The 13,802-nt window shown below is 40.9% G+C and overlaps 1 protein-coding gene across 2 annotated transcripts in view; it reads left to right on the top strand.

Annotated features, from left to right (window-relative positions):
• Positions 1–258: 258 nt before the first annotated feature.
• The window catches only part of TPP2 (tripeptidyl peptidase 2), a 54,459-nt gene continuing 40,915 nt past the window's right edge, over positions 259–13,802 (top strand). The window contains exons 1-7 of one of the 2 annotated variants that reach the window (XM_055801970.1): positions 259–498; positions 6,821–6,949; positions 8,701–8,796; positions 9,209–9,313; positions 9,982–10,106; positions 10,822–10,985; positions 13,054–13,208. In XM_055801970.1, coding sequence (XP_055657945.1) covers positions 337–498; positions 6,821–6,949; positions 8,701–8,796; positions 9,209–9,313; positions 9,982–10,106; positions 10,822–10,985; positions 13,054–13,208 — 936 coding nt within the window. In that variant the 5' untranslated portion in view covers positions 259–336. The remainder of the gene's footprint in view (positions 499–6,820; positions 6,950–8,700; positions 8,797–9,208; positions 9,314–9,981; positions 10,107–10,821; positions 10,986–13,053; positions 13,209–13,802) is intronic. The other variant, XM_055801971.1, reaches the window with a different exon arrangement.

The following is a 13,802-nucleotide window of genomic DNA, read 5'->3' as shown; positions in this document are numbered from 1 at the left end:
CCCTGGGAGGGGGCTACTGGCCCCCCTCCCGCCGCTGCCGTACGCGGCCCCGCGCTCCCCGCCCCGCGCCACACGCCCTGCGCCCGCCGCACCCCCTCGGGCCCGCAGCCCGCCCCAGGGTCTGGCACGTGGAGCACATCGCTCCTCTGATTGGCTGCCGCCACCGCGCGGCTCCATTGGTCGGTTTAGTCCCGGCGCTCTCGCGCTTCTGGCCGCGAGAGGGTGCGCCTCCCCGCGGATTGGTGCGGCGGCACCGCGCATGCGCCGCGCCTCGGCCTCTCCCGTGCTGCCGCCGGCTGCGCTCTGGCGTCGCGCGGACCCGTCTCCCTTCCCGCTATGGCGGCCGCCATGGAGGAGCCGTTCCCTTTCCATGGTCTCCTGCCCAAGAAGGAGACGGGTGCTGCCGCCTTCCTCGCCCGCTTCCCCGATTTCGATGGGCGGGGGGTTCTGCTAGCTGTGCTGGACACCGGCGTGGACCCAGGGGCGCCGGGCATGCAGGTAACGGGCAGCGGGGAGGAGCCGCTCCCGGCGGCGGCCCTGAGTCACGGCGGCGGGGAGCGGTGGGGGGGCGCCCGGGCCCTGCCGGGCTGCCCCGTGGCGTGGTGGCGGCCGCGCTGCCGGGGGGGCGGGGAGCGGTTATGGGAGCGGGGATGGGGCGTTAGTGCGGGAGCGGCCATGGCCCCCGGGCGGCCCCAGGCGTCGTCGAGAGCGGGGGAGGCCCCTGAAGGGCTGTCCCGGGGGCTCGCTGCGGGTCTGTTTGCTTACGGTCGCCGCTAAGTGTGCGTTCGCGTGGGCTCTGGTGCGGGAGGGCGGGGGAACCCTGTAGGCAGGGTCTCCGCACCGGTCCCTTCGGGTGTCTCCGTAAGGATCCTCCTTTTAAGCCATTCGCAGGCGTTGTATGGTACTTAAGTCTCCTTGGTTACCTTCTTTCACGTAGAACGCGTTATAAAAGTATACTTTGTATTTTTGTTGAACCTTAGCGTTACTTCAACAGTAGGTAGTTTGAGGCTACAAACAGCTGCATAGATCTTTTACATGAGAAGTGTATTTCTGGCAAAATTTGCATACCTCTTCCTCAGTGTATTTTTCACGCGTTGTATCGCAATAACAATCTGTATCAAACTTGATTCTGCCAGCTGGTTTTGGATCTGCCAGCTTTGTAGCTCAGACTGCACAGTGATTGCCTTCATGGCCTTGATCTCAGTTTAGTAAATTCCTGTGTATGTGACTTTAACTTTGGCGCTTCTCAGCACTTCCTTATTTCTTCTTAACTCTTGTCTCTTAACATATCTTTATTGTTCAGTTTTGTATGTGGCCTTCTGTGTCACTGCAGCTTCCAATTTCTTGATGTGGCAGAGGAAGCTTTGAGAAATGATCAGAGAATTGTATGTAACTTGCTCGGATACTGCATCTTTTTTTTTTTTTTATTTTAACTGAGCAGGGCCTGTGTTGGTTTCTGCCCTTTGGCACAGGTGCAGATATTAAAGTGACCTAGGACAGGGACCTAACTAACCCTGTGGATTTTTAGTTCAGTGTTCTGAAATGACTCCGTACGTGGTTAAGGTAAGGCAAAGGATGAGAGAAGAGAACAAGTTGGGTGGAAGGAGGGACTTGACAGCTGTAACTTCGATTGATTTAAACTGAAAGTAGTGCTATTGGCAAAAAGTTGTGTGTAAGTGAAATAGCAATTGGGAAGCTTAAAGAAAGCTAGCTAGAAAGCAAACAAGATAATACCGTGTGCAGACCAGCAAGTAGTAAAAGACAATTAGAAAGATGTGAATATAAATGGGTTGTGCATAGTTCTGAAGTTTCACACAGAAAAGCAAAAAACCTAAGTCTCTAGAGGTTACAGATGAGAAGTGGTGAACAAAAAAACCAACAACAAAAGTTTATGGGCAGTAGAGGGAAGCTTTGTTCTGAGATAGGTAACCCAAAGCTCCTAAGGTGTATGTATGAACCCTCATGACCTCATTGTTGACCATACCAGTTTTCTTCACCTATTTTCTTTATGTGGAGGATGACATTTCAGGCAGCGAAGTAAAAGATTTTAGAGAGCTCTTAGTGGGGGGATGTGCATGTGGAATTAATCTTGCAACGGGTGAGAGTGAATTTGCAGGAATGTTAAGAGAAGTGTGTGAAGAACCTGTGTGCTCTTTCCACACTGCCCACTTACCTGACTTTGACTACTTGCTGACCTACAGAATGGGGAGGCTTTTTGGACAGGGTACAGGGAATTTGAAATTACTCCTCTATCTGTGGAATATTGGGCAGTTTACATTTTGCCTCCATGGAATAAGGTAGTGTCCTAAGCACAGACAGCGAGACAGCATAGCTGTACTGTGGCAAGTAGTTTCTAACCTTGGGACAATTTTATTTTTTTTTTTATGCCCCTGTCTTCTCTGTTGCTGCTTTTTCTTATGGTCAGTCTTATTGTCAGTTCTTGGCCTGACATGGACTTAGATCTATGAGAACTGAGTCAGTTGCTTAGAGGGAAGAGAAGGCATATGTGGCAAGGCCGGTAGGTATTACAACTTTGAGTTCAACTTTGTCATTAATGACTACAAGCCAAAATGAGTTACCCTGTTTTGAATATAGTAGGCTTCTTGGTGAAGACAAAACAGTTCATGTTTTGCTGCCTAGTGTCTCATTCCTGGGTAGGGTTCCTTTGTTTGTTGGTGTTATGCTTTCGTTTGTAAACACTGACACCATAAATGAATAGCACATGATCACTTAGTGAGGGACAAAAAAGATTTGGGGACAGACTTAAGTACTGGTATGTTTATATTCTTCCATTGACAGTTACTGCTATAGGGGAGACTTAACAGACCTTCTTACATCAATTTAATTTTTCTATTGGTTGGCTTGCTTTGCCACATAAACTGTTAATCCAGCTTGTACGTACTTTCCTTTTCTTTCTGAATCTTTTGTATTTTGTAGCCAGTGCCCTCTAGGGAGCTCTTTTCACCTCACCTTCCCTTAGCTTTACATTCCACCTGTTCATGCCAGCTGTAAAGTTCAGCTTGTCTACTTTTTTTGTGCTAGTTATTTCCCTTCTCAGCCTTCTTGGTAGAATCTATTTCCTATCTGCCAAGTCATGGTTTGTAATGCCTTATTAAGGCACAGCAACTGATGAAATTTTAGGTGAGGAGATAAGGTATGTTTAATGGAGTGTTGTGGTTGTGTACATACAGTCTTTGTTCAACCCCACCCTGTCCTTTCCCTGTTGCTTTTGTCACTTCTTATATTTCACGATAGGTAACTCTGCTCTTCTTGCTTCCTGCGCTTCTGCTTATTTTGTGAAGTGCCTGTTGGATTTACTGTTTACTAAAATTAGCTTGTACTTTTATGAGAACCTTTTAGCAGTAGCAGCTAGTGTGGTTTGACTTGCTTTTCAGCACTGAGTTAAAAAAAAAAATTGCTTTAAAATTATTTGTGATGATGATCAGCTGTCCTGTGACCAAAGTGCTTGTTCATCTCTTACTGCTGCAATAGCTGTTGGTTGGGATCAGTACCGTCATATGGCTTGGCAAAAAAATGCTCAAATGCATCTGGCTTTTCCTTTGGGATTGTCACAGATACAGGTGCTCCTCTACTTCTGTTATACTGATCACCTGCAAGGATTATGCAGATTATTTTTAATGTGCTTAATTTACTAATTTATATTTTACAAAGTCAGAGCTAATTTGAAAGTGTTTTTCAAACTTCATACTAAAATGTATAAGCAACAAAATAATTTTGTGTTATTTCTGCAAATGGCTGTAGGTAAACCATCATATTAAAGGTGGAATTGGGGATTTTGTTATAAATACAATTAAAAATATTTTATAGTGTATAAAAGTTTTCATATTTTGAATTTTAATGTGAAGAGTACTAGAAGTGTCTTCTCTCTGTAATGAATTTATTACTTCAGGATTTTTCTGTTCACAAGAGAACTGATCAACTTCATTTGATTTTTAAAATTTTTCTATTTTTATTTCCCCGCCCCCCCCCCTCAGAATGACAAGACTTGAAAAGGAAAACCCAGCTAACTCTTTGGGTTTCACTGTAGCATTACTACTGGTAGGCAGTATGCCAAACAGTGGTTCATGTCAGCAGAAGCAGCCATATCAGTTACTTGCACTAAATGACCATGACCCTGTTTAGGTCATTGCCATTAGGAACTGAACCTTGGGCCTTTGCACCTGAAACTCTGAGTTTCTTGTGTCTGACTGAAAGACTCAGGTTTGTTGATTCCAGTTGTATAAACTCACATGCATGTGTGGACCCGCAATTCAGCTAAGAGGCAAAGAGCCATATAGTGTAGGACTTGTGGGTTGCCTTCCTGGCTAGGAAACAACTTTCAAAACTACCCAAGCTTGCTACAGCATAAATCTGTGTTCTGGCCACCTGTTGCAGTATAACTTGTCTACTTCAAACAAGTCATCTTGGATTACATTTTCATTCATGTTTTCTTGTGCTTTGATCGCCGAATAAGTCACTCTGATTAAAGGCATACCGAAAAATGGCCAGTTCTGATAATCTCAGGTTTGGCTTGCAGTTGCTTTATTATTGGAGCAGGTCTTGACTTCTCTGTGAGAGGAGACTGGCATATGAAGGCATTAATTACAAATGCTAGAAAATTACATGGTTTGAGTGCCTACATACTGTGTTTTCCAAGTAAATTTTCACTGCTGTGTGTGTAACTATTCAGTAGATGTTTTACTAGGTTAACTAACAGTTTTCCTAACTAAACATGAATTTCTGTGAACAGAGAAAGAGTGGAAAGAATGTTGGCTTCTGTAATGGAAATTCTTCCTTAGCAAGCCTCTTTAAAAGAAGTGTTTATCACCTTCTTGGAAATTAAATAAACGTCCTTTTCTGTGGTTGCTGTTAGTTTGGGATTTTGGGGGTTGGTGGTTTTTTTGTTTGGTTTTTTTTTTAGCTGTTTTAACCTGCCTTTATTTGTGGAGCAAGGTTGCTAGTTATTTTTCTGTTTGGATTTGTAGAGATGGTTTTTTTGTATGTTTCAGGGAGTTTTTTGGGGGTTGTGTTTTTTTGTTGTGGCCTTTTTTTTAAAAAAAAACAAAAACAAAACCATGAGCATTTGACACCTTGGGAGTATTTATTTGTGGAGGCATGATAAAAGCTTGACCCTTGTCTTTATGGCAGCAACAGAGTGACTTTTATGAAACAGCTTGATCATGTTAACTTCCAGGAGCAGAAGTCGCAATTCCTGAGCATGATTTCAGCAAAACTACCTGCCATATACATTATGTTTAGCATCAGAATTATTGGTGGAGGATAATGATAACAATACCAAATATTTAAATGGTAGAAAGCAGCAAATGTTGCTGCTTTTCTGAACAAGAAGCTTCTTCACTTTCATTGTAGTGTTTAGGAGGTGTTGAGGAAATTATTGATTTCTTTTTTCAACGCAATCTTTAACGTAGAACTGTGAAAATAGGTGCATACGGCCGATTCATAGTCATAGAATAGATGGGGTTGGAAGGGATCTTTTAAAGGTCATCTAGTTCACCTCCACTGCAATGAGCAGGGACATCTTGAACTAAATCAGGTTGCTCAGAGCACCATCCAACCTGAATGGATGTTTCCAGGGATGGGGCATCTACCACCTCTCTGGGCAACCTGTTCCAGTGTCTTACCACCCTCATCATAAAAACTTCTTCCTTATATCTAGTCTAAATCTACCCTCTTTTTCTTTAAAACCACTACCCCTTGTCCTGTTACTACAGGCCCTATTAAAAAGTCTCTCTCCATCTTACTTGTAAGCCCCCTTTAAGTATTGAAAGGCTGCAATAAGGTCTCCCCAGAACCTTCTCTTCTCCAGGCTGAACAACCCCAACTCTCTCTGTCTGTCCTCACAAGAAGTGTTTCATCCCTCTGGATTCATTTTGCTCTTCCAGCAAATGCTGCTTTATATGGAGCGTAGTTTATTTGATGAATAAACTCATACAATACCTACTAGATGAAGCATGTCATTACAAGAAGATAACATTGAGTATTTTTGTGTAATGTTAAATAAAGTTTAAAAATACTAATCTTCCTCTTGGTAAATGTGTAGAAGGTTCCTCTAGGTGAAAATAACTTCAGGTAGGTTAGTGGTTTCTTTTTTGATGTTATTTGGTTCCCTGCAGCTAATGTAAAGTCTATCAGGGCTAGTTTTCATTTAATTTGAGGAGGCTTTAAATTTATGCTCATAAACTCTTCTTAGCTAGGCAGCTCTCTTTCTCCTCACCCTAGTGGAAATACTCCTTGTACAGTATTAGGTGCATATAGCCATAGCTGCTAACACTTCAGATTGTTTAAAACATGAATCAGTATCCTTGAAACAGGAAAAATAAGATCATGGTGATTTGTGTTCCTTTTTAGTTTAAGCTCAGTTAGGACTTAAACTTGTGAGTGCATGTACTTCATTCAGTACCTTTTACTTTGTTAGTTGTGCAGTCATTACTGTAAAGTTTGGTGGTGTAGAAGCAGTGCAGCAAATAATTTGAACACAAATAGTTTTTGCAAATAGTTTTGCAAATGTAGTCTTGGTTTTATATTGAGGTGCCTGGGCTTTATTAATACAATGTTGTAACGTGTTTCTCTTCCAAACCCTTTTTACAAATAGGTTCCTGAATTTATGTAACCAGAAGGATGCACACATTGCTCTTAGTTCACTGAAAATTTAGTTTCAAGTTGGTTTTATGTCCTTCAGTTAAAGGTTGGGTGCTTAAGAAAGTTAGTTGGTATTTTTATTAATAAACCTGGAAATACCAGGTAGGTACCTGAAGGGTAATCAACTACATTTTCAGGTTTTCTCTGTTCATATTTTCAGATAACAACTGATGGGAAACCGAAGATAATTGATATAATTGATACAACAGGCAGTGGTGATGTAACTACATCTACCATTGTAGAACCTAAAGATGGGGAAATTGCTGGTCTTTCTGGAAGAACTTTAAAGGTGAGTATTTGGTGGTATAGAGACACCACTGGGCATCTTTTTCTTTCTTATTTAACAACAGATTTAGCACCTGTTCTGGTTTCTGCACAACTTCCTTTTAACCAGATGTTGTGGTTTGACCTCAGCTGGCAGCTAAGCACCACACAGCCACTCACTCGCTCCCCCCACCCCCCACCCCAGCAGGGTGCGGGAAAGCGAATTGGAAGAATAAAAGTAAGAAAACTTGTGGGTTGAGGTAAAGACGGGTAATAATAGGTAAAACAAAAGCTGCATACACAAGCAAAGCAAACTAAAGAATACATTTACTGCTTCCAATTGGGCAGGTAGGTGTCCAGCTGTATCTGAGAAAGCAAGGCTCCATCATGTGGGACGGCTACTTGGAAAGACAAACAGCATGCCTCCAAACATGCCTCCTTCCCCCAGCTTTATATGCTGAGCATGAGGTCATACGGTATGGGATATCCCTTTGGTGAGTTTGGGTCAGCTGTCCTGGCTGTGTCCCCTCCTAGCTTCTTGTGTACCCCCAGCCTGCTCCCTGGTGGGGTGGGGTGAGAAGAAGAAAAGGCCTTGACGCTGTGCACAGCAATAGCCAAAATGTCTATGCCTTAACAAACTGTTTTCATCAAGAATCCAAAACAGCCCCATACTAGCTAGTATGAAGAAAATAAACTTTATCCCAGCCAAAACCAGCACATCAGATACTATCCAAAACTAATACTGCATTTGCTCATCTTCATATGGTTTGCTTGACATTTCTTTCATGTATCTTTATGTTGAATATTCTCTATAGTTGAATGGGAGTGTGTATAGAGTTTTATTGGGGGCTTTGTAGTCATTTAATTATTCTTTGTTCAAATCGGTATCTGATAAGGTTTTGGAAGTTGGCTGAGGAAAACAGGCCAACACGTTCTAAAAATATCAGACATGGTTCTGTCTTTAAAAGTTCTAGTATTTTCTACATTTGGCTGAACTACAAAAGGAATTTTAAGCTCACGCTAAATAGTTCTAGAGAATGAAAAGTCTGTGAGGAATTACTTGTAGGCTCGCTGCATTCTCACTATAAATAGAACAGAAATGGTGTAGAGTTCTCAGAAGGAATACAATGAGATCTGGTAGAGGTCTCAGCTATGTAGAACAGCTGATGTTACTGACATGTTCTTGACTGGCTGGTTAGATTGATGAGGTGATATGGGGGTATCAAATCTTTGAATCTCTCCATGCTATTTGCTTTCTTGCGAATTTTGCACAGAATATGATTGTAAGGGTGAATCTGTTGCTCTTTTTGCTGTTGTTACTAGGAATGGTGTATCTGATGTATTGAGAGTCTAAGCTGCAGCAAGATAGGAAATTGGGCATTTAGATGTTTGTCATGACCTCTGACCATAATACCGCTTCATACTAGGGTGCTTCTTTTCATTTATAGTACTATTATTTCTTCAGACCTCTACCTGATAAAGGCACTGCTGGGGCTGTATGTTACAAAAAGGGCAACTGATACTTTAAGGTGTTCAATGGCAGTGTCACATTAATTGGTACTGATTCCTTTGGAGCTCGATTGAAATCGCCATGTCATGTTGTTGAAACTTAGTGCAGTAGTTACTTCATGAAGACAAGAAATTGGCGATATTTGCAAGTCTGTTCTGCTAAGTTCTCTTCCACAGTGTTGACTTATTTGTGGATGTTGTTGTTTGGGTTTGTTTTTTTTTTTTTACACCATTAGTTCACCTATTTCTGAATACACTTTTCTGCAGATTCCTGCAAACTGGGTAAATCCTTCAGGCAGATATCACATTGGCATAAAAAATGGCTATGATATTTATCCTAAAGCTCTTAAGGAAAGGATTCAGGTAAGAAATTACATTTTGCTTCTGGTGTATAATCATATTTTAGTGTTCTGATTCTTAAGTTTTTCAAGGAAACTGTACTGTGTGATTTGCTAACACATGTAGGCTGCTAGCTAGTTGAGGGTTATTCTCTTACTGATTTTTTGTTTAGTGTTGACATGATCCATTTCTTCTGTGATTTTTTTCGGAACAACAGGAGGTGGCCCTCCTCACAGTGGTCCATTGAGGCAAAAAGTCTAGAAGTTACTGATACCCGTTCCTTTTTCCTGAGTGGCAATTGAAGTTTATTTATAGTATTGTACTGAACTTTTTTAGCCATTGTCTCTCAAATCGGAATTTTCAAATTGTTTTTGTAGTCTTCATACTTTGTATACATATTTTTCAATGTATTGAGGAACATGGTTTTATTTTACAGAAGGAACGCAAGGAGAAGCTCTGGGATCCTGTTCACAGATTGGCTCTAGCAGAGGCCTGTAGGAAACAAGAAGAATTCAATGCTGCTCATAGCTCTCCCTCCCAGGTTTGTATACGTCTAAATAAATTTGTCAACTTACTCTTTGCAATAATCCATTACTGGTTGAGAGGAATAAAATATTTTATTAGATGAGTGAAGGAAAGATACTTGTGATTGTTTTGGTAGATAACTTACCAGTGTATCCTCTGATTAATTGTAAAAGTCTGTAGATGGGTGGTTGGTTGATTTGCTTAGTGTGTTAGCTTTCTAAAATTGTTGTCAAATATGAAAAGGGTATTACTTTGTAGCATATTTTTAGTAAGTTTTATTTTTAATAAATCATGCTCCTTTTGAGGCTGTCATCCTTGCTGTTGTCAAAACTGTAATCTTCTAAATATATCCTTTCTTTTGTAAACTAGGTACTACAATGAAATACCAGAAATACCTCAGGTCACTTCTGAATCACTTAACGATATGTTAAAAAAACCCAAAACAACATGAAGGCTTTAAGTATTACCAATTATAGACATTGGAAATAGTTATTCATAGTAGACCAAAATAAATAGTGTGCTGTTGAAGACCTTTGAACGTTCAGATGTCTGAGACTCCTAGGGTAGTCTTAAATTCTTGATGAAGTAATGGAACAAATGTATAGCATCAGAAAGGAATATAGGATTACCTAACTTGTAATAATTTTAGAAATACTTTTAACTGTATTTTTGTTGCCTTATTAGGTAAATAAGCTAATAAAGGAAGAACTTCAAAATCAAGTGGAATTGTTGAATTCTTTTGAGAAAAAATATAGTGATCCTGGCCCTGTATATGATTGTTTAGTATGGAATGATGGTGACACCTGGAGGTAAATGCCTAACTTGTCAAAATTGTCTTGTTCTCCACATAAAACAACAGCTTGCATTGAAGACTGTGTTAACTTTTACATCTACCCTCGTTATAGAGGTCTTAAATATTTTTTGCTTTAAAATAATCCTGCTGTATCACTTGAATTTCATGACAAAGTTCAAGTCCCAAATGAGATGGGATAGAATGAAGTTTAAAACAGCGTGATATAAAGTGTAAGCTTACAGGGTTTTCCTGAGTCAGAGTAAAATTGCTTTGAGTATCCATTGGTGATGGTCATGGGGAAAAAAAAACAAAGCAAAAACAAGCCTTTGGATAAACTTCAGGATGTAACATGGCACTTTTCTTGAATGATGATGCGCACCATACAAAACAGTTGGATAAGACTGTTATGTAAGAAGTTTGTGTACCAGCACTGAACAGCTAGCTTTAGTAAAATTTCTTCCTTGAAGAAATTGCCTGAACTTCTGTATGCATGTTTTTCAAAGACAGGTTTATTTGAATTTAGGAACATTTGAAATCAGTTTATTTAGAGTTCTTTGTAGTTTCTGAATCGAAGTGTAAACAACCAGCTTTAAAAATAGTGACTTAAAGGTAACATACCATAAACACAGCACCAGACTTCTTGAGGTCATTGTGGTGCTTTTTACTGGGGACAGGGGGAGATAACTAAAAGTTTACAGCAGCTGGAAAATTGCGTTTTTCTTTGTCAACAGAGCCTGCATAGATACAAGTGAGAGTGGTGACTTAACTAGCTGTACGGTGCTGAGAACCTATAAAGAGGCACAGGAATATGGATCTTTTGGAACATCTGAGATGCTGAATTATTCTGTGAATATATATGATGATGGAAACCTTCTTTCTATTGTGACAAGTGGAGGTAAATGAAAGTAATCCTAAGAAAATTTTGCTGCTGAGCAAGTATTGTGGAAAGCAGCAATTTATGTTGGGTTACTGATTCTGATACTCCGGGTAGCTCAAAGCAGCTGTCTGAATACAGCGTTCATTACTATGGCTATCAAGATCAGTATTCACATTTCCTGAACTAAACCTATAATGACAGCACGTTACCAAACTTGCTTGTATTTTGGCTGAAATGGGTCAAATTGTGTTCATATATAATTGTACACATAGAACGTGTAAGCTTAGGTACTGCTTTAAGATGTTCCTGCATCTTAAAGCCTAAACTAGAGATCACCTTCTTTCAATGTACCTTTTTTGTTTTGTTTCGTAAATATAGGGTGGTGATTTTTTTTTTTAATTTTTTTTTTTTAAGCTGCTGTCCTTTGTGTTTGTGCAATTTAACAATTTAAGAATCTTAAATGAGACATCCATGAGCAAAAGAGGTGTTGATCTATATTTCAGTTTGGATAAACTCTTTTTGTGATGGCAGGTGTCAGTATATCTGTAGCTTCAACCGTTCCGAACCCATATTTGTGTATTCTTCATATAGTCATGTCTTGTTTTGGAAGCATCCTCAGTGGTTAAGGTGGTATGGATGTATTTGATTTGAAAAATGCTCTCAATTTCTCATGAAATTATCCCATCTCAGCAGAACTGTAGAAGCAGTTCTGGTTTCTAAATTGCTGGTAATTTTTTTGAGAGATTCTTTTGTGTACTACTTTTGTGGGTTTATTTCTAACTTTTTTCTTAACCTGCACTGAGTCATCTCGGACACAATTTTCATAACTTTGAGTAAGAAATGTTAAGCCTTTTGACTTAATTCCACTAAAAAAGTTACTTAATACTGCCTTTTTCTGTCAGCTGCCTCCTTTCTCCCATCAAAAAACTTTTATTTTGCAGATTGCTGCTTATGGCTTTATTTTTTTTTATTAGTATAATATGACATTTATTAAATGAAATTATTTGAACGCTGGGCTCATTTTATAGACTCACAGGTTGGAAAAGACCGTTAAGATAGAGTCCAACCATTAACCTGATGCTACCAAGTCCACCCCTAAACCATGTCCCTAAGTGTCACATCTATGCATCTTTTAGATACCTCCAGGGATGGTGACGCAGCCACCTCCCTGGGCAGCCTGTCCCAATGCTTGACAACCCTTTTGGTGAAGACGTTTTTCCTAATATCCAATCTAAATCTCCTCTGGTGCAACTTGAGGCAGTTTCCTCTTGTCATGTTGTTTGTTACTTGGGAGAAGAGTACACCTGCCTACAGCCCCTTTCAGGTAGTTGCAGAGAGCGATAAGGTCCCCCCTCAGCCGCCTTCTCTCCAGGCTAAACACCACCAGCTCCCTCAGCAGCTCCTCACAGGACTTGTGCTCCAGACCCTTCACCAGCTCCATTGCCCTTCTCTGGACATGCTCCAGCGCCTCAGTGTCCCTCTTGTAGTGAGAGGCCCAAAACTGAACAAGGATTTGAGGTGCAGCCCCACCAGTGCTGAGTGCAGGGGGACAATCACTGCCCTGGCCCTGCTGGCCACACTGTTTCTGACACAAGCCAGGATGCTGTTGGCCACCTGGGCACACTGCTGGCTCATGTTCAGGTAGCCATCAGCCAGCACCCCCAGGCCCTTTCCCACCAGGCAGCTTTCCAGCCGCTCTTCCCCAAGCCTGTAGCACTGCGTGGGGTTGGTGTGACCCAAGTGCAGGACCTGGCGCTGAGCCTTGTTGAACCTCACAGTCGGCCTCAGCCTGTTGATCCAGCCTGTCCAGATCCTGCTGCAGTGTCTTCCTGCCCTCAAGCAGGTCGACACTTCCCCCGACAACTTGGTGTCTGCAAACTTAGCAAGGGTGCACTTGATCCCCTTGCCCAGGTCACTGAGAAAGTATTAAACAGGAGTGAGCCCTGGGGAACACCGTTTGTGACTGGCCACTGAGTGGATTTATAAACTTACAGCTCAATATGTGAAAGTTGAGCTGTAGTGCATTACATTTGTATAAATTAAGTGATACATATAAATACAGTGATACAACTTTTCATTTGCTCAGGAGCACATGGAACACACGTAGCTAGTATTGCAGCTGGGTACTTTCCAGAAGAACCAGAAAGAAATGGTGTGGCTCCTGGAGCTCAGATTCTTGCAATCAAGATTGGTGATACAAGACTAGGTACAATGGAAACTGGCACTGGTCTAATAAGAGCTGTGAGTATTTTACTGAATAAATGATTAAATTCAGCAGTGTGACTGAATTGTAGAACATTCTCTGTTCTACTTGCTTTATAGGCTGTGTGCATGATTCTACAGTATTTCCAACAAAAATATTTCAACAACCAAACACAAAACCTCACCCCACCCCCAAATCCTAAACAGACAAAAATAACCAACCAAAAAACCCTGCAAAACCAACTAGAATATATCTTAAGACTAATGTTTTAATAGAAAACAAGACTTCTGTTGCATAGAGTACTTAGGTTTTTCAGACTGACAGATTTGCAGTGTGTCTGGCGAGCTTGATGCATGGGTAAAGTTACTTGTTTGCTTATTTACAGTTCCTCACTCTGTGCTGTGAGTGTATTTCTTTTATAGTTACTTAAATAACTATAGAATACTTGTATACTTAAATAAATCTAGAATAGATACTAGTATCTACCCATGTGGCTGCATTTGTTTTAAGTCTGTTTCTTAAGAGTGAGGGAAAATGTCATTCCTTTTTAATAATGACAGGTCCAAGACCTTTTCTATACAGTGAGTTGACAGGGAAAATTTTTACGCAAGAAAAGGAACTGAAAGTAGAAG

The sequence above is a fragment of the Falco peregrinus genome, chromosome 4, assembly GCF_023634155.1.
Source record: "Falco peregrinus isolate bFalPer1 chromosome 4, bFalPer1.pri, whole genome shotgun sequence".
Lineage (NCBI taxonomy): Eukaryota > Metazoa > Chordata > Aves > Falconiformes > Falconidae > Falco > Falco peregrinus.
The sequence above is the reverse complement of the archived record's forward strand: the minus strand, read 5'-3'. Positions and strand labels throughout refer to the sequence as shown.